General features: G+C 38.2%; 2 protein-coding genes across 5 annotated transcripts in view; one reads left to right on the top strand and one right to left on the bottom strand.

Moving 5' to 3' along the window:
• Nucleotides 1–12,348, bottom strand: part of TRMT1L (tRNA methyltransferase 1 like) — a 35,545-nt gene extending 23,197 nt beyond the window's left edge. Inside the window, exons 1-6 of one of the 4 annotated variants that reach the window (XM_069459260.1) lie at nt 11,729–12,160; nt 10,139–10,285; nt 7,080–7,190; nt 4,799–4,912; nt 1,607–1,671; nt 456–585 (exon numbers count right to left, since the gene is read on the bottom strand). In XM_069459260.1, the coding sequence (XP_069315361.1) occupies nt 456–585; nt 1,607–1,671; nt 4,799–4,912; nt 7,080–7,190; nt 10,139–10,285; nt 11,729–11,963 (802 nt within the window). In that variant the 5' untranslated portion in view covers nt 11,964–12,160. Of the gene's footprint in view, nt 1–455; nt 586–1,606; nt 1,672–4,798; nt 4,913–7,079; nt 7,191–10,138; nt 10,286–11,728; nt 12,205–12,234 lie in introns of those variants that run through there. The other 3 variants (XM_069459262.1, XM_069459263.1, XM_069459261.1) reach the window with 3 other exon arrangements.
• Nucleotides 12,349–12,499: 151 nt separating this feature from the next.
• The window catches only part of SWT1 (SWT1 RNA endoribonuclease homolog), a 71,323-nt gene continuing 63,082 nt past the window's right edge, over nt 12,500–20,740 (top strand). The window contains exons 1-3 of the mRNA XM_069459330.1: nt 12,500–12,532; nt 17,846–17,935; nt 19,689–19,772. Coding sequence (XP_069315431.1) covers nt 17,855–17,935; nt 19,689–19,772 — 165 coding nt within the window. The 5' untranslated portion in view covers nt 12,500–12,532; nt 17,846–17,854. The remainder of the gene's footprint in view (nt 12,533–17,845; nt 17,936–19,688; nt 19,773–20,740) is intronic.

Genomic DNA, 20,740 nt, shown 5'->3' with positions numbered 1-20,740 from the left:
TCATTATATACAATGGCTGCTTGAGGCCATTAGGGCTTAATTTAATTCTTGAGAAGGGATTCCTAAGTAATAACAAGTGATTAATGATTTGATATCACTCAGAATAATGAATGGCTTTTATTTCATTCTACATTCTTTCTCCAGCAATAAGTATAACACAGTTATTGATATAAAAGCTGCCATGAATATAATTCTATAATCTTTCATTAAGATACCTATATTACTTTAGTGTCACTTGCTTTTTTCTTCACCATTAAATATATGTTAAATTGAGAACAGTTCAATGTTACTGGAAACCTCACAGAAAGAAACCAAAACTTGAAGTAATGGATTAGCAGTCAACTAAAGTATTTGGTTAAATCAGTATATTTTATCTGCCTGATGGCTTTAAAGAATAACTAGACCATTATTTAAGGATTTACTTAGTAATACTTTAATGAGATTTCTCAACTTACCAGTAGTATACCTGGATTTAGTCTCTCCTTTATTCACATGGCGCCTAACATGTCCTAGCATATCAGTCCTTCTGGTGATTGTTGCTGAACAAATGATACAATGATAATGGGCGCCCATTTTATTGGATATCTATCAGAGAATTTAATTTAAATAAGTTACTAAGATAATGAAATACAAGTGTAAGTTTGCAAATGTTAATGTGTCTTGGGTTTAATGGTATAGAAGATAATATTAATTTTGCCATGTGACTTTGAAAGGATCTTAACTTCCTTCCTTATATTTACATATGCTTTTTAATCTTACTTTACCATAGGCCACAAGTTTAGTTTCCTAGTTTTCCCCATTCGTTATAATCAGCACATAATTATACTAGTGCTGCTACCTCCTATTTACTTGGGACCTCAGAGCAAGTAAGGAATAAGCAACATTACACAGGGTTCCTTATCATACTATTGTTATCATATGCAGAATATCTTGGATTGGATTGATGGTTTAGGCACCATCTTGACTACTGTTCACAGAACACTTTTTTCTCAACACTTTATTGTTTTTAGTGACTCAAAAGAAAAATTAATAATGAGGGCTCAATAAGCTAATATCCATTCAGGATATGTCACTAAAAAATGTTATAGTTTGTAGAGCTTGTATTCCCCTTAGGTCAAATATATACTAAAAATAAACACATGTATTTTTTAAAGTTATTAAGATTTCAGAAAGTTTCTTGATTCTGTCAAATTGAACTTAAAAGGAAGAACTTGGAGAGGATTAATATGAAATTGAAACATACTAAGATATTTACTAAATCACAGAAATTGAAGGTCCTAATCCATGATCAAAATTTATTTTAAAAGAAAAAAATTACTAAGTTCTCCATTCCAAAATTAGTAAATGGGTTAATTTTCATTTTAAACATATGAGAGCAATTTATCTGACTGAAATTAAACACTATAAAATGAGAAGTTCAATACAGCAATCCTTTTTTCCATACATTTCATATATCTTGTATATGATCATCTGAAAGCACTCAGATACAGAATTTCAAAGTAAACCACATTGCTGAACACGCACATCTTGGTTTTAAAGTAAGTAAAAATTGCTCTTTCTTTACAGAGGACTAAATTTAAAAATAAAAAATATAATATCTGGTTACCTGTTCTCCAATAATGTTTGGTTTCACTGGCCGACAAGGTAAGTGACAGATGCACATCCTGTAACCTAGAATGGAGGTTCGTTAAATGTTCAATTATCATTAAAAATTATAAACAAATTTTATTTTATAAGAATTGGGGGTTAGGTGCAGTGGGTTATGCCTGTAATCCCAGCATTGTGGGAGGCTGAGGTGGGAGGATCGCTTGAGGCCAGGAGCTAGAGACGAGAATCATAGTGGGCATCATAGTGAGATCTGTCTCTACAAAAAAATAAAAAAAGTTAGCCCGGCCTGCTGGTGCACACCTGTAGTCCTAGCTACTCAGGAGGCTGAGGTTTGAGGACACCTGAGCTCGAGTTCAAGGCTGCAGTGAGCAATGATAATGCTACTGTGCTCCAGCCTGGGCAAAAGAGTGAGACTTTGTCTCTAAAAAAATAAACAAGGAATTGGGATTATTTTTATATTTGTAGTATCATAATTACTTGAATGCGATTGCTTTTGCGTACACATTTGTTATATATGAACTATACATATGTGTGCATGTGTATATATGTATACATACACACAAATACAGGAGGATCCAGGTTCAAATTCTAGTTCTGCTGTGACTGTTTTATTTTTGGATTAGTCATTTAGCTTCTTTGGGACTCAGTTTTACCATTTATTCTCTGCCACTATGACTTTTTCTTAGGCTTCATCATCTTTCCTTCATGCTATATTTGCCATTATACAGACCCTTTTTCATCTATGTTATAGCACTATCTTGGTTCTCTTCTCATGCTTCTTAATCATCTTTACAGATCCTCCTTCTTCTCTCATACCCTGAAATGTAGATATTACTTAGGCTTGGTTGGCTACATGACTTTTTTTTCTCATTTCCTTGGTAACTTAAATTCCTTTCATGATTCCAATTATCTCTCCTGTGGGAAGGAATCCCGAGTTATAGCTCTGGTTACTAACTCATGATTCTAGAAAGCCAGATCCACATTTCCAATTGCCTATTAAGGAAATATAACCGAATATCTGGTCAGCATTTTAAAACCTACTTGTCAAGACTAAGTTGATCATTTCCTCTTAAACCAGGTCTCTTTACTGTTTTTCTTTATTTGAAAGATAATGCCTTACAATCGCTCCTAACTCAAAGCCTGTAAATTATTTTTAACTTCTTTCTTCTTATACCATTTCTTACTTGTGTATGTTGAAGTACCCCAGGAGTTAGCCCTATATGACTTCTTTTTTCCATCAATATGTACTCCTATAGTTAGCTCATCTAGTCTCATGGCTTTAAATACCATCTATATTCTGACAACTCTCAAATTAGTATCTCTGGCCCCAACCTCTCCCCAAAACTCCAGATCCATATAGCCTATAGGCTACTTGACATCTCCACTTAAATGCATCTCAACCTTTACGTGCCTAAGTCTCTGGTCCAGGCCTTCTTTCTCACACCTGGTCCTAATGTAGTCTTCTCCAGATCTTTAAAGGCCAACTCCATTTTTCTAGTTGCTCAAGTTCCAAACCCAAGCATTCTTGGCTGTCTTTCTCTTATATCTCACATCCATTCTTTCAGCAGATCTTGTTGCTTCTACCTCCAACATACTTGTCAACTACTTTGAAGCCTGCTCACTAAGACGAAAACTATCATAGCTTCACCATCTACCAGATCAATATCATGTGAAAGAACCCAACAATCTAACAGACACAAGAGAACCATATCCTTGGGTAAGCAAAGAAATATCACAAACTATTTCGGAAAAGAGAATAACTTGGAGGAGGCAGACCAAACCTAAAGGCTAAACAATGACCTAAATAAAGAATATGAAACAGATTTTTTAAATTAAAATAAGACATTTATTTTTCGAGAAAAAAGTCAATTATTATTTGCTATATATTCTTATATAAAATTAGACTTAAAAGACACGATGGCTCCTGAATTAGTCTAATTCCCTTTCCTCTAAGTGACTAGTGATAATCTTTTATTAGTTCTACTAAGAAAATAGTTCAGGCACAGTTCTGGCTTCTTTTCTGGGTCTCTTACTAACTGTTTCATCCAGTTTGGTTGAAGTGCCAGACAACCATATTTGACAATTTCTATGCTCACATAATCATGGATAAATATACATGTTTAAGATTACTATTTAGGAGTTTTTTTGGAGGAGGGATTTTTTGTTTTATCCAAATGGAATATTATAAAATCTTCCCTGTACATTGCTGTTTCCACTAGTTTACTGTGGAAATACTGCTAAGTTAGCTGGTTATGTACTCTTTTCAATGGCTGCATAATATTTCATGGTATGCATATACCATAATTTATTGATTATCTCTTTATTTTAATTCCAAGCTTTTGTTACTAAGTATGTGCTGCAATGAATGTCCTTTTATATCTGTCCTTGCCTGTTGATTCTATTACTTCTAGGGCACTCCCAGGAGAGAAAATGCCTGGTGGATGGATATGCATATTTTAAATTTTAAAAGATGTTGCCAGATCTTTTAGCAAAAATGCTATAATAATTCATGTAATTCACTATCTCAGAATCTAGGGAGTCTTTTAACTTGAAAAGATCTTGTTTTCTGTCTTTTAACTTTTTATTTCATTGAGTCCTCTTGTTAAATTTATTTCTCCAAATTGTGTCATTTTTGCCATTATTGTAATTGGTGTATTTTTTTTTCTAATTTCCATTTATCTAGAGAAAGGTTATGATGTATGAATATTTACCTTATATCCCACTACCATTCTGAATACTCTTAATTCCAGTAGCTTTTTTAAGCCATCAGCAGAAAAAGAGATGTAATCATGTCTTTTAAAATATTCATGTGAATTATTTTATTTTCTTATTTTACTACATTTATTATATTTTCAAAAATAAGTGTAAAATAGTAGTAGTTCTACTACAAAAGGAAAAGTATAACTTACCAAAACATTGTTCACTAAGTAACATGGACTGCCAAGATCAAACAGAGTACTCAGGACAGAACAGATACTTAAATGTTAATTGAACTAAAGTACTTGTGTCATGTGTATCTATTGCCTATAGAGCTATATGGTCCTTTATTAAATATATTAGAAGTGAGGACATTAAATCCCTCATAATTTCAAACCAAAATATTTGATTATGTTCACAATAAAATTCCAATACTGGTAACAAATGTTAAATTTTGTGCACATTACTTCTTTACACACACAAAAATACTAACCTTCAAATTCAACTGAGACTTTCCAGTGTAAATTCTGAAGGTGACGACGAAGCTTATGGCTATGACAAGCTCTGAATTTTTCCTTAGGGCACAAAGGACAAGCCTGCTTGTTTCCTTAAAAAGAAAAAAGAATCCATAAAGTACAGAATACACTAGTTATTAATGCCTAGATTCAGCTACAAAAGAGCTAACAGGGGGCTCTGTCTGCCACTTCTTAAATAAAGTCTTTCTTAACTTTAGGGGGAAGTCATTGTCCCTGAACCAGGAGGTAGTTAATGATAATTATTGTAGCAAATGACCAGTGATTATTTTTTTACCCTAAAATTCTCTCTGTGGCTATCTGAAGCCCCTGTTGCCACTGAGAAGAGAGAGGTTGAGGATGTGATAAACTGTATGACATCCTTCCAGCAAAACTGCCTGCCACAAAGAGCATCACTCTGTACTTTGGACAGGGGAAAGGACGGCAGTTATCACATTCCCAGAAAAACATGTGCTGAGCAGACAGCACCAGTACCTGCTATGTATTCCTCTACTAATCTGCAGCAACAAAAATTGTTAACATGTGAAGTTAGGAAGAAGGAGGTGGAAGGAGTAGATGGGATCCAACACAGTTGCTGTTGTGAGACTGGGGACATGCTTAGAACCACTGTATCCAATACTGAATTTGTAAGTTCTTCTTCTTCAAAATAGAAGTCTTTTTTTTTTTTGAGACAGAGTCTCGCTCTGTTGCCCGGGCTAGAGTGAGTGCCGTGGCGTCAGGCTAGCTCACAGCAACCTCAAACTCCTGAGCTCAAGGGATCCTCCTGTCTCAGCCTCCCGAGTAGCTGGGACTACAGGCATGTGCCACCATGCCCGGCTAATTTTTTCTATATATATTTTTAGTTGGCCAGATAATTTCTTTCTATTTTTAGTAGAGACAGGGTCTTGCTCTTGCTCAGGCTGGTCTCGAACTCCTGAGCTCCAGCGATCCGCCTGCCTCGGCCTCCCAGAGTGCTAGGATTACAGGCGTGAGCCACCGCGCCCGGCCGTAGAAGTCTTATTTAATTAGAAATGTAAGTTGGGCGTGGTCGCTCATGCCTGTAATCCCAGCACTTTGGGAGGCTGAGGTGGGAAGATTGCTTGAGGTCAGGAGTTTGAGACCAGCCTGGGCAACATAGCAAAACGCTATGTCTAAAAACCCTATCTGTAAACAAAGCAAAAACAGCCAGGTGTGGTGGCATGCCCCTGTAGTCCCAGCTACTCAGGAAGTTGAAGCAGGAGAATCGCTTGAGCCTAGCAGTTTGAGGTTGTAGTGAGCTATGATGACACCATTGCAAACTATACCCCAAGCAACAGAGTGAGAACCTGTTTCAAAAAAACAGAAAAACCCCAACAAACAAAAGAGAAATATAATGTAGCTCAAATAAAAAAAGTATTTGATAAATACTGTATGACCCAGGCACAGTGGTGCATGCCTACAGTCCCAGCTACTTTGGAAGCTAAGCTAGGAGGATCGCTCTAGGCCAGGAGTTCGAGGCTGCAGTGTGCTTTGATCACGCCTGTGAATAGCCACTATAATCCAACATGGGCAACATAGCGAGATCCTACCTCAAAAACAAAAAAGCCAACAAAAAAAGAAGGAAAAAAATTCCATTTACTTTCCTGCAGAGCATGTTTCAGGGCAAAAAAAAAAAAAAAAAAAATGGTGTATGAAAGAATAAAAAGCTCAAATTCATGTTTAAAGCAATAAAATATACAGCAATAACTCATTTAATAATTTTTAATTCAACAAATATCTTTCACATACAGCACAATACGATATAGGTACAATTTATCTTTTTATATATACTGCCTACTTCAAAAAAAATCCTAAGGTGATCTTAGGGATGGAAACCAGCACTAGGTACAGCAGAGCAGAAAGAGAGGAGCTTGGGCCATTGACAACATCGTGAAACTCTTGTATGAGCTCTAAATTGCCTATCTTGGGACTTCTTTTACATGAGAGAATATTAACCTCTATATTATTGAAGACACTGTTTTTTTTGGATCTCTGTTACTTGTGGCCATATGCAATTCCTAACTTACAGAATACACAGCTCTCAGACATCCATGAGTTTATAATTTTCTTGAGAAGTTATAATTTATTCCCATAGCACCTTTGCACATAGAAGGCTATCAATTTCCTGAATAAAAATTTTTATTTTACTACTGTTCTAGTTCAAACAAGTCTATTCTTAGCAAACTGTTTTCACAAACTGAAAGATGATAAACTATTAGACATTAAACAAAAACACGGAAATACCTGCATCAAGATTATCTGAGTTCAATGAATTGGCAGAGTCAAAATCCCCTTCAGTTACAAAAGCTAATTTCTCTAGATCAGCAAGCTGCCTTTGAATTGAGAAGTGTCTCTCTGAAAAGAAATTTTAAGAGTTAGAAGATTATGCTTTAACAATTTGTATTGTAGTTCCATTTTTGTTTTATCACATCACATAGTTTATAATTTTATTTTCTGCAATATAGTCTCCTAGTACCTAGATGGGGAATACTGCCACAATTCAGTTTACAAAATAACAAGTGTGCTTCAGAATGCAAAAAGTTGGGGGAAAACACCCCAGTGAATAACTTGACAGCTTTAAAATTTTATCTAATTAGTCAACATAATTTTACAAAAAATGTTTCCACCCTGTACAAAATGCCAACGAAGGAAATATAAGCCAGTTTCCTGTCTTCAAAGAACTTTCAATCAGGTGGGAGAGGTTACTACATTCACTTTTAACTATAATACAAGGTAGGATGAAATGAACAGTAGAGGTAGGAGGTAATACAATGCAGGCATAGAGAGGAAGGAGTAATTCTAAGAAGTGACTTTGAGAACATTTTTACTGAAGTGCCATTTGATTGAGACTAATTGAGATTTGGTGACTGGACTTATAAATTCAAATAACCTCATAAACAAAGGCATGTGGTATAAAATATATAGTTGCCTCTACCCTACCCTTGGCTGGAATGTAATGTGTTTGGGGGCGTGGAGTGGAAAGAAAAAAATGTAGCCAAAAATGTATTACAGATCACAGAAGGCATATATTCTATGCAAGTTAGTTTGGACTTTATTCTTCAGGCAATGGTCTTTACAAGTTTTTGAAGAAGTGAATAATGATAAGATTTGAATGCATTTCAGGAGGGTTTCTCTGGCAGTAGTACCAAGGATCAGAAAGAAAGGTGAAACAATTAGTAAGGGGAAGGTACAGAAGATCAGAAGGTAAAAGAAGAAAACAGAATTTGGGATGTGAGGAATAAGGATGAAAGATAAAATCAAACACTATTCTAAGATTTTGAGTTTTTATGGGTGAGAATAATGGTACCATTACTAAAGAAGAGAAAGGAAATCCTTTTGGCAGAAAGGAAGAAGAAAGAGAAAAGGAAATTTAATTTTTGACTTAGTGTGTTTGATGCACTATTGGTAGAGTATTCTGTAATAATGCCTAGTAGGCAGTTGACAATTTGTTTTTGGAGTGCAGGACGATTATGGAGATACAAATCATAAGTAAAACACTTTAGGTGAAACTACGAGAATGAGTAAGAAAGCCTATGAAAAAAGTGTGAAAAAGAGAAGGAAATAGTCAAGACCCAGTCCTACCTACTTATGACCGATTTCAAATGACTACACTATCTAAAATTAATTTAAAAATGTGATTAATACATATTTTAATTCTAATTCATTTCAGATTTCTTAATCATTACGTATTTGTCCCAGTAATGCATTTTCAGGTTTCTCGAACATTACACATTCTTCATATTAAATACTTCTAAATTTGAGAACACATGAATAAGTATATTCTTGATTAGGTTGGGAGGATACATTCCTCAATGCTGCTGAACCCATTACTGATTAATATAAACAGATACAATCTGGAAGTCAGATATGAAGTGATGTAGGTATTTATAATAGAAGTTGGTTAAAAAGAATCAGGAAGGTAGATTATGAAAGAATAAATGGTAAGGAAAATCAAAATAATGCAGAAGCCAAGGACGAAGAGCCTATAAAAGAGAAATGCTCAACATTAAGTATCAAAAACAGTTGCAGAGATCAATAAAAGGCTACTGAATTTAGTATGTAGCAAGTCTCTGGTGCACCTTTAAGAAAGTAGGTTCAGTGGTATTTGGGAATAGAAATGGGATTGGAAGAAAGAAAATGTAGAAAATCAGTGTAGATTATTTTTCCAAGAAGTTTGGCAGTATAAACAAGGAGATGAGTGAGATTGCAACTTGCAACTTGGTTTTTTTTTTTTCTTTTTAAGGATGGAGACATTGAGTATGTATGTATCCCAAAAGAAAGGAACATTTACAAAGTGGGGGCCTATATATATATAAGACCATGAGAACTGACAGGTAAAGATCCAAGGCGATAGGAGATGATGGGATAAACCACAGGACTCTCTAATATTCATTATGTTATTAGGTTAAACAATTTAAAACTTTAAGACTTTAAATTCAATTCCTGACACTGCCACCTTCCTGCCTATGCCTCTCTGAGCTGCACTGTCATTTCACCTGTTCACCTATAAGTTGTATCCTTATTTGTCTCCTCCACAAATAAGCAATAAGAAGGAAGGGGCTATGCCTTATTCATCTTTCTGATGGCCAAGTGCCTAACACAGTAACTTGCACACAGAAGGCACTAAAATTTGTTAAGTAATAATTTTAAAAAAATCATTAGACTTTTTGGATGCAGTAGAATATTGTGTCAATAATTTTGGAATCCAATTCAGCACTATCAGACACTCCTGTTCAAATTTATTAAAAGATAATTTTTCACCTTATTTTTAAAGAGCAAAAACAAAGAGCAACAAACATTATATTGGTTTACTTCTTATACTAGATATTCTTCAAATGAGTTATGATGAGATTTAATTTCCATAAACAGGCAAAACTTTTTCCTATTTGATCAAAAACATTTAATTGCTAGATCAAATAGTAGTATTCAGGAAATGAATCCATGTGTACAAACCAACCTATCTAATTGGTAACCATAAAGGCTTTTTGTTTCCATAGTTCAAAGATATGTATATATGAAAACAAGATAAGGAGCACGACATAAAGATGTACTTATTGAAATTATTCTAACTATTAAATAGTACAAGATAAGAGAAAGGAGCCTGGTAAGTTACAGAATTAAAAATCCTGTGGTTCCAGTATTAAAGAAAACTCTCAAAGATCTGTCTAAAAATTCATGATATGCCCATAAATATCTCTGAAATCATTTTCTGGTTCAAGATAGTAGGTATCAGACAATCTGTGTTTGAATCACTCAACCTGCTTTTCATAACACACCAACAATCAAGAAGTCAACAGGCAAACCTCTTGTTAAATCAGATGAGTCCAAGATGTTAGGAGGGTCTTTTACAACTTCTTCTGTTACTTTTTCCTCAATTTTCAATTCTATTTCAGACTGGACATCTTCATCTTGCCTAGTTATGACTGGCTTCAAAGGACTGACTAGACCATCTAAAAATAGTTTTTTAATGTGATTAATATATATTTTAGTTTTAATGCATTTCATATTTCTCAATTATTACATATTTGTCCCATTAATGCATTTTCAGGCTTCTCAAATAGTATACATTCTTCAAATTACATATTTGTAAATTTTTGAATATATGAATAAATCTTTCCAAATTATATTTAACATAATTTTGCTGGTGGGAAGGTGAAGAAAGCATGCATTCCCTAAAGCTGCCGAACCACTTTTAATTAATATAAACAAATACAATCTGGAAGTGAGGTAGGAGGCTACTTAGAGTTTAATACCATCATCCCCCTCCCGAACCACCGTAGTTGTGGCAAAGAAATAATTGGCCTTATTTTGCACCTACAAGCTCCGATCCTTTATGATGAGGAGTGGCCTACTTGAGGCATACTCACTTTGTCTTCCCTGATCAGCCCTACTCTTAAAACTGTAATAATTTTTAGGTGTTTCAAAATTGTAAAATAATTATATTAGACTACAACTATCCAAGTATTTTATAAACATTAAACTCAAAACTAGTCTAGAAGTAGGAAAGACGATGGATTAACTTAAGATATTTTAAATTATAATTCAGAAACAGCATAGAAGTCAATTTATGGACCATAAGATAATTTGTTAAAAGAACTTCATTAAATTTTTCTTACACTTTACACTTAAAAATGTTCAGAAGATCCTTAAGAGTTACTTATCAATCTTTTATATTCCAATGTGGTCCAATAAACTATTACTTAGAAAACATGCAAGCACCTTAGAAGCACAATAATACGGGTTATTAATTTTCAACAGTCAAGTTCCTATGGAATGGAGTATAAAACTCAATGTATGTATGGGGAAGACATCCATAAATTTAGTCGATTGTTTGCTAAACTATTCATCAGTCTCAAATTCGTTTTGGAAGCAAGCTGCTAAAGAAAATGAAATAACGAGAAAAACCCATCTCTTTGTGTATGTCGAAGCAGCAAAGCCAGTTGACAGTCATGGTTTCTAAATCTTGGCAGCCAGGATCTACTAGTATCGTAAACAGGTTGCCTCAGTTGCAATGTCATATTTGAAAGGACATAGGTTAACGATGGCTGACTGGGTTGAGAGGGAACTACCAAATTAGGTGTAACTTCCTATTTTTGTACCATAAAAAGACCCGTTTATCCAAGAAGCCCTTAACTTCATTATTTCCTTCTATCTGCAGCACCCCTGGCCTTCACATATCCTTCACCGTGATGTCCTCAGGTTATGGAGATGCTTTCTCCCATTCTGTACGCCTGCTTTACCCGCTACCCGGTCCCTCCTCCCTCCCTTCATTTCCCTAAACCTGACTTTACTCATAAAAACCATCCCGGTGAAGAAGGGCCTCCCCTGCTTCCCAGCAAGGCGCACTTTCTCGCTTCTCCTGCGGCAGAAAGATCTGGGCCTCCTGCACTTACTGCTTTCAGCCTCCTCAGGGGCAGACGCTAGGGACGGGGACAGGGCCGGAGCCTGGGCCAGGGCAGGGGCTGGGGCTGGAGCCGAGGCCGGAGTCGGAGCCGAGTCCAGAGCCGAATCCGGGGCCGGAGCTGGGACCCGAGCCGAGTCCGGGGCCGGGGTCGGGACCTGGACCTGGGCCACCTCCACCTCCTCCTTCTCCAGGGATAGCAGTTCCTCCTCCGCCATATTCTCCATAGTTACCGCCTCCGTGCCAGGCCCGCCCGGGGACCAACAGGGGGCTCACGGCGGGGTGAGAGAACTGACGTGAATGCCCACTGGGCTGGATCCAAGGACTAGGAAAACAAATGGGGAGGGCGGGATGCGTGCAACAGACAAAAGATGAAGAACCAGTGACCAAATCCTACTAGTAAAAAAATAGGAAGCCAGAGGCAGCAATTCCAGGTCCCCGTCTGCTTCCCTTTCCCCGAGGCGTTACGACGCCACCACAGACTGCGCAGAAGCGTACTGGGGACGGCGTCCAATGGGGTAAGAGAGTTCCGTTTCCACGGTGCGTCTCTTTTCCACCCGTCCGCCACCGAACAGAACAAGACTACAATGCCCAGGGTGCACCGCGCCGCCTGGGGCGGGGCCGGAGTTCCAAGTCCTCGGGGGAAGCAAATACCGATCTAAACAAACGCCCCGGAGCGTTCGGGAGGCAGGCAGGACCGGAGCGCGGAACTACATTTCCCAGCGGGCATCGGGTTCGGGGGTCCTTTCTCTTGGCCCGGGCCTCCGGAGTCGCCGCCGCCGTGGGTGCTGATGAGGTAGGAAGTAGGGGGTGCGCTGACGTTTTTGCTGGGCAGGGTTCCCCTCTTTCCCTGCCCCAAATACCCGAGTGGGCGGCCGGCCGGCCGTACTGGGGACTCAGGAGTCACTCGACCGTGGGCGGTGCGACTCTGGGCTGACCCGGAGTTGAGCCGGCTCTATGGAGGATGAGGTTCTGGCCCGGCCTGCCTCCGGGGTTGCCCCTCGCCCCTCGCCCAGTGTAAACGGGTTCCTGTGGAGCTGGTGGTGGGCTGTAGCGGTTTTCTAGCCGCGGACGAGCTTGCCTGTCTGTACCGCTGACTTGGAGTTGGAGGTCTGCTCTTTAGTTCGCACCCTCACCCACACCACACCTGAATACTCTTACCTTGGGGTTTTTTTTTTTTTTTTTTTTTTTGCTTTAGCCTTCAATATTGCCTGTATCAGTAGCGCTGCGGTGTGGCTATAAGCGCCCAGTGGATGGAATTGTTCTTTTGCCCTGTTTTGCCTTGTTTTTAGGCTGATAACAACCAGAGCTCTGAGTGTGTTGAGCTTCGGGGCACTTGATTATTGCGTTTTAGATTCTCCGAGGCATATGCCAGTGAGTCGACTGTCCCCGGCACTTCTCTCCCCTTCACTCTCTGGGCCTGCTTGGCACTCAAGCCTCTCTTATTCTTTCCTCTTTCTCTCTCTCTCTCTCTCCTTTTTTTTACCGTGAAAAAGCCGCCTGGGGCAGCGAGAGGGGAAAACTTGAGATTTCTGGCTGCCCTGCTTGGAACTGGTCCGAATGTTACAGGCCCGGGGGACGAAGAGGGAAGCCCACTTTAGCCTCAGGTACAATACACACACTTCCATTCGGGTTTCTTAGTTAATAAAACTGATAAATACCTATTTTCTTGGTCTGTGTATTTCCTACTTGTTTCAGAACCCAGGGAAGAGATAGCATACTTAGTTGGCACTTTGAAACTCTTAACTAGAAGTTGGCCTCTGCTTCCTACCATCATAGTAAGGAACTATATCTAGAGGATTTTATTTTTTTTTAACCTCTCCCCGGTTTAAGCGAAACAGATTATCCCCATGAAGCTTCTGTGAATTATAATTTTAAAGCCATTTTAATGCCCCCGCTCCAACTTTTAACTACTATTCCTGGATGTATAGTTGACTGATTGCTTAACAGTCAATTAAAAATGGGATAATAACACTGATTATAATTTACAGAAATGCCAGCTATCTCTGTGCATCATCCAAGAATCACTGATTTTTTGTTTCTAAAAGACTAGATGGTTCACCTGAAAGCTAGATTCAATATGTTTACCTCATCATTTAATACCAGCTGGAAACCAGAAGATGAAAAGGGTTAGATTTAGCATGCGGATTCTATGGGAATTCTAGTAAGAATTTCTGGGCATGGCTTTTGCTCTTGAGACATGCTAAAGAGGGAATCTTTAAAGTTTGAGGAATTATATTAATGGAATGTGTTACTCATCTATTGCTGCTGCGTAAGTTATCCCAAAATGTAGTGACTTACAACAACAATAAACATTTATTACCTCACAGTTTCTGTGGGTCAGGAACTCAGAAATGGCTTTTGTGGTGGGTCTGGCTCTGGATCTTTCATGAAGTTGCAGTGAAGATATCTGCCAGGGCTACTGCCACGTCAAGGCTTAGAGATCAGCTACAAGATTAGTTTCAAAGGTAGCTCACTCACATGCCTGGCAGTTGGTTCTGGTTGTTGGCAGGAGGCCTCAGTTCTTCGCTGGTGGGCCTTTCCATGGGCTGTTTGAATGTCTTCATGGCTGGTTTTCCCTAGAATGAGCAATCCAAGACAGATCAAGGCAGAAGCCTTGATGTCTTATATGATTCAGCCACGTACCACCGTGTAGCAATATCCTGTTGGTTATATAGGTCAGCCCTATTCATTTTGGGAGTAGACTACATAAGAGCGTGATTACCAAGCAGCAGGAAACATCTGGAGCCATCTTAGAGACTGGCCAGCACAGGAATTCTCCCCTGATTTAGTTTGTTTTGATTTGCATAAAATATGAGTTCACACTAAGTTAGATATAAAACATTTGTCATAGTAAATGTATAAATGTTTTTCCTTAGATAGTCCACAATCTGCAGTATACTTTTTCAACGTGTCTTGTGGGTAAGAGGTTTAAATTAGCACTATTTTGTATTGAAAGCAACATCATCATCAGACCAGCATGGATCAGTTTAAATTACAAAAGTAATGTTATAACCAGTTAGTTGTCTCTAAGCAATGCGTTTTATGGAAATTATTATATTTTCTTGTACCTTTTATCCCCCATGGAATGGAATCTTTGGAACAAGAAAGGGAAAAGATAGTTACTACTTTGGAAGCTCAACTGTGAATTCAACTATTACCATAAACTATCTTCCAAAGCAAAATTTCTTGGTAATTTAGAATCTGTTCTTAGAAGTCTGTGTTGAACAGTCATTTATTAATTTTTGTTAATTTTCTGTTAGCTGTTGGCATTTTTTTCTCTTCATATTCTTCAAAGCATTCTAAAAGTTTGAGTTAGTATAATTGATCATTCTTTTATAGAACTTCACTTACACTGATTATGGTTTACCACGAATAATTGGAATTGCTTGGTTGCTTGGTTTCTAGCCTTTGTTGAGTCTCTTTTTTTCTTTTTCTTTTTTCTTTTTTTTTTCAGACAGAGTCTCGCTTTGTTGCCCTGGCTGGAGTGAGTGCTGTGGCATCAGCCTAGCTCACAGCAACCTCAAACTCCTGGGCTCAAGTGATCCTCCTGCCTCAGCCTCCTGAGTAGCTGGGACTACAGGCACGAGCCACCACGCCCAGCTAATTTTTTGTTTCTATTTTTAGTTGACTGGCTAATTTTTTTATTTTTATTTTTAGTAGAGACAAGGTCTTACTCTTGCTCAGGCTAGTCTCGAACTCCTGACCTCAAGCGATCCTCCTGCCTCGGCCTTCCAGAGTGCTAGGATTACAGGAGTGAGCCACCACGCCTGGCCTATTATGTTCATAGTCTCAATATGTGTCACTACCAGTGATTAACTCTATTTTGGGGCTTTGTTTCTACTTCCCTTTTATATCTTCCCGCCACAACAGACCTAGTGATATTGCCAATTTCTGGTCACTGTGTCCCAACACAGGATACTGGTGGGGCACACTAACTTGAGACTGTTTATAAACGTAGGGTGTGGCCATGTTTGTGTTACTGGTTTTTTTTTTTTCTGTCATCAGCGAACAGTATTGACTTGGTCCAGAACAGGGCTGGAAAACTGAACTAGTTTAGGAAGTGGACAGAGGAACTGCAATGAGCAAGAATTGGAAGCAGCTCAGAATGAAAGAGTGAATATTCCGAGGAAGAATAATTCTCTCATTCATTCAGCAGACGTCTATAAGTACCTTACAAATTTTTAATATAGCATACTCTTCAAGGAGCTCAGGTTCTAGTAGAAAGACAACCACATAAGCAAGTATTTACTTAGACCCTGCTATGTACCACCCTGTGCAAGGTATTTTTTACATCCATTGTTTATTGGAGTCCCTCAAAAATCCTCTGGGCCAGGTTATCTATTTTACGTATCATGGAACTGGGGATCAAAAAATGTATAGGATTTATCCAAAGTCTTATTCACTGATGACAGAGGGTGTGTTGGGAAAAATGAAAACTCAAGACTAATTGGTTTTGAAATGTGGATGAGGTGCAATATAGCAAGTTGGGGTGGCTTAGAAATGTTAGGGTGGCCAAGGGATATTGCTGGCCTAGGAGCCTCTGTGGACGTGACAGTTTGCATGAATGTGGCTGGTTTCCAAATGGTAAGGACATTCCAAGGGCAGGAGGAACTGCAAAGAGTACCCCACCTGGGGCGGAAAACTGCTCCAGGACTGCCATTAGGAGCGTCCAACCCACTGGAAAACTAGGCTGGCTGCAGTTCTAAATTTATGTTCTTGTTTAGTTTTAGGCTAGAAATAGCTTTGCTGAGATCAATGTGCACCTGGATATCTTTTTTTTTTTTTTTTTTTTTAATTTTTTTTGTTTTTTTTTTGAGACAGAGTCTCACTCTGTTGCCCGGGCTAGAGGGAGTGCTGTGGCGTCAGCCTAGCTCACAGCAACCTCAGACTCCTGGGCTCAAGTGATCCTACTGCCTCAGCCTCCCGAGTAGCTGGGACTACAGGCATGCGCCACCATGCCTGGCTAATTTTTTGTATATATATATATTTTAGTTGTCCATATAATTTCTTTCTGTTTTTAGTAGAGACGGGGTCTCACTCTTGCTCAGGCTGGTCTCGAACTCCTGACCTCGAGCGATCCACCCGCCTCGGCCTCCCAGAGTGCTAGGATTACAGGCGTGAGCCACCTCGCCCGGCCTGGATATCTTAATCTGTGTAGTAATCTTTATAGTCTGGTTGTATAACGTATACCTGATTGTTGTAGTCATTATGGAAATCTTTAGAATTTGTTTGCTTGTGGAATATCTTTAAAACATGTTTAATTGTATGATTCATGATGACCTTTTGTTCTTGAGATGAATAAATACGAGTGAGGAATTACTCTCGGGACTCTCAGTCTGGAAAGCCTTGAGTCCCCTGACCTCACTCTTTCTCCTCTATTGTCTCTCTTCTTATTCCTGCGCGACACCCTGTTTTCAGCTCTGTCACACCCTGTTTTCAGCCCTGTCCGCTGGGGAACTCCCCGCAGTAGCAGTCCTGCAGACAGTTGAAAATGGTGATCTGATGCTTGAGAGAGGTCAGGGCTCAAGGTGTAGTTTCCGAGTAATTCCTGAAAAGGCGATAGATGAAGCTGAAGGAGGCGAGTAGATCATTATGAAGGAGAATGTAAGTGAAGAAAGGTGGAACAATGAGAGAATCTTGTCATCTTGGGAATAGTTAAAAAATGGAAATCATTTTATAAAATTTCAATCTTTAACTGAAAGAAGAAAAATTTCTAATGTATATTTTATTGTAGTAAAAAAACCCATAATATATTTCTTTTCTTTTCTTTATTTTCTTTTTTATTCTTTTCTTTTCTTGACAGAGTCTCATTGTTGTCTGGGCTAGAGTGTAGTGACATAATCATAGCTCACTGCCTCGAACTCCTGGGCTCAAGCGATCCTCCTGCCTCAGCCGCGATCCTCCTGCCTCAGCCTCCCGAGTAGCTGGGACTACAGGCATGCGCCACCATGCCCGGCTGATTTTTCTATTTTTGTAGAGATGGCGTCTTGCTCTGTTGCCCAGGCTGGTCTTGAAATCCTGCCCTCAATCCGTCCTCCCAGAGTGCTGGGATTACAGGTGTGAGCCACCAGGCCCAGCCATAATATATTTCTAATGTTTATTTTAGCTTTTCAAGATGTTCAGCAAAGAATCCTGTGGGAAAAAAGAGAAGTCTCGGAGAAAAGGCACCACTTCATCACCCTGCTTTGGTGAAAAAGTAAGAATTTTGATTTACTGACCTAAAGATGCCTTTTTTAAACAATTTATTTTTGCTTAATGAAAAAAATATACCTCATGATTATAATGAGTTATGTAAACATTTTGTCCTGCCCAGCTGACCTAGGAGAAATCCTTTGGTTTTCCTGTTCTTTATTTGCGTTATTTTATTTATTCCTCACAACTCTGTGAGGGTAGGTGTTAATATTATTATTCCAATTACATAGATGAAGGAACTGAGGCTTAGAAGTAATTTACTTAGGCATTCCTGCCTTCAATTCTAAGCCCCGCAAATCCTCTCATTCATAGCAATAACTCACCATTGGACCGCTTTCCACATTTTCTTCCTTTTCCATTTCCTCAGCATTGGCTAGGATTGAACTTTCTTCAGTCATAGTGGCTAACACTATGTGAGGGAGGCCAATAGCAGGAAAGACATATTTACCATGTTCCTTTCTCTGTAGCTGTTAGCACATTGCCTTAAGAAGTGTTTTGGGAGATGAAATTTGGGATATCTTATTAATTGAGCTGGGTATTGTCTCCAGGAAAAAGACTGCAATGTGATTGATGTAACCAAAGTGAACAAACAAAAAACCATATAATCAATTTTTATATATGCCTTCTGAATAGTCTATATAGTTCATCATCAGAATTAGATAGTATTTGTGCTATATTACTGTGCAAGATGAGAGACTAATCTGGCAAAGGTGAATATTCACTAAAGAAGTAGTTCTTTGGTAGCAGGTTAGTTTATAACACTTTTTCATGACCTGGATGAAGTATTCCACATATCATTGCACTTTTTGGTATTTATTTCTTGCTTGTTAACTTTATAATTGCTAATTTGGTCTCCCAAGTACAGTGATAATTGGAAAGGGGACTCTGGAGCATGGCCATATGGTACTCTGTACTATTTATATACCCCACCCCCCCATTTGCCATTAATAATTGGCATGCTGTTTGCAATTCTCTCTCATTCCCTCTTTTTAAAATCTTTTATTTGTATAAATTTAAGGGGTACAAGTGCAGTGTTGTTACATGATACATTGCATAGTGGTGAATTCTGGGCTAGTTTAACCTGAAAGTGTACTTTGTACCCATTAAGTAATTTCTCATCCCTTATCCTCCCATCCACACCTCGTTCTGACTATCCAGTGACTGTTATTCCCCACTCTATGTTTTATGTGTACACATTATTTAGCTCCCACTTAGAAGTAAGAACATGTGATATTTGATTTTCTGTTTCAGAATTGTTTCACTTAAGATACTGGCCTCCAGTTCCATCCATGTTGCTGTAGGAGACTTGATTTCATTTTTTTATTGTTTTTTCATTAATTTCTCTCCACTTTCTAGAATGTCTTTGGTACATGGTAGATACTCTAAGAAAGTTTGTCCAAGGTGTTTTGAATTCAGAATCTACTGGAAAATGACTGGATATATAGTTTTGCTTTGTAGAAGACTGAACCTCACCATGGCAATGCCACCTCACAGCAGCCTCCTCTGAACTGTCAACTGACCTCCTGCCCTGACATGTGTATCCTATCTCATCTCTAATTCCTGAACATCTAAGGCTTCTCTATTTCTAGCTGAGTTTCCCTTCCTCTTACCAAAGCTTGTGTATCTTCAAACATTGTTTCCCATGAAAGTTCATTATTTAATGGAAATGTTGATTTATAATAATAATGATGAAATAGTGTTGTTTTATACTGTGCTTTATTTTGTGCTTTCCCCCCCTCCCCCAATGGCATTCTTATGACAAGAAAGAGAAAAAAACCTCAGCAAGTCCTGCTAGTTTGGCTCACTCTATAAGATCAGATCCACCAGAGAAGAGAAAATTGGTGAGTGTTTAGATACCATAACCAACTTAAGTTATTTACATTAAAGTTCTAATCTACAGTTAGGTTTCCCTCCCACTACTTTTCCATATTTTTTTCTTTCTATTATACTTACTTAAAAAAATATATATACATATATTTTATTCCAGAATATTATGGGGGTACAGATGTTTAGTATATTGCTTTTGCCCCACCTGAGTCAGAGCTGCAAACGTGTTCATCCCCCAGACGGTGCGCACTGCACCCATTAGGTGTAAATATATCCATCCCCTCTCCCCATCACCTGCCTGACACCCAGTGAATGTTACTACCATTTGTGCACATAAGTGTTGATCATTTAATGCTTTTTGATAGCCAATAGAAAGAAGACCAATGTTTGGGTTTTTCTTTCTTCTGCTCACTAGAAAGAATTTATTTAGTTCTTTGTTTCTTGTGCTGATAGACCTTACCATGTGGGCTTACATGACATGGATCAACATGGATATAAATTTAGAGAGTTTTAAAGTCTTCTAACATATAAGATTATATTTGTCTTTACAATCTCCTTTTGAGATAGCAAAGGTGGGCGTATTAATTTGCATTTTTAGATTTGGAAATTGAAATCCAGAAGGTTAAATGACTTACCCAAGGACACAAAACTGAATACAGCAGCAGAGCCAAGTCCAGAATTCTTTCCACTTTAACGCAAATAATTAGAGATAGTGACAGCAGATTAAACGTATAAAGCCCCTCCATGGGTGATTGGTGAAGTACCATATTCAAGTTGAAGTTATATGTATATCCAGGATAGCTACATAGTTGTGTGTGTGTGTGGAGGGGGGTAATAAGAGAAAGTAGTGAAAGTTCCAAGGATGCAAAATTGTGTTTTTAAGAATTTACTTGTTTATAAAACAGCAACTCAAAATACTGTTTAAAAAAACAAGAATGTATGTGTTTGTTTCCATATAATTAAACTATTTCAATTTATTTTT

Source organism: Eulemur rufifrons, chromosome 27, assembly GCF_041146395.1.
Source record: "Eulemur rufifrons isolate Redbay chromosome 27, OSU_ERuf_1, whole genome shotgun sequence".
Taxonomy (NCBI): Eukaryota; Metazoa; Chordata; class Mammalia; order Primates; family Lemuridae; genus Eulemur; species Eulemur rufifrons.
Note: the sequence above shows the minus strand (reverse complement) of the source record. Positions and strands in the feature narration are given on the sequence as shown.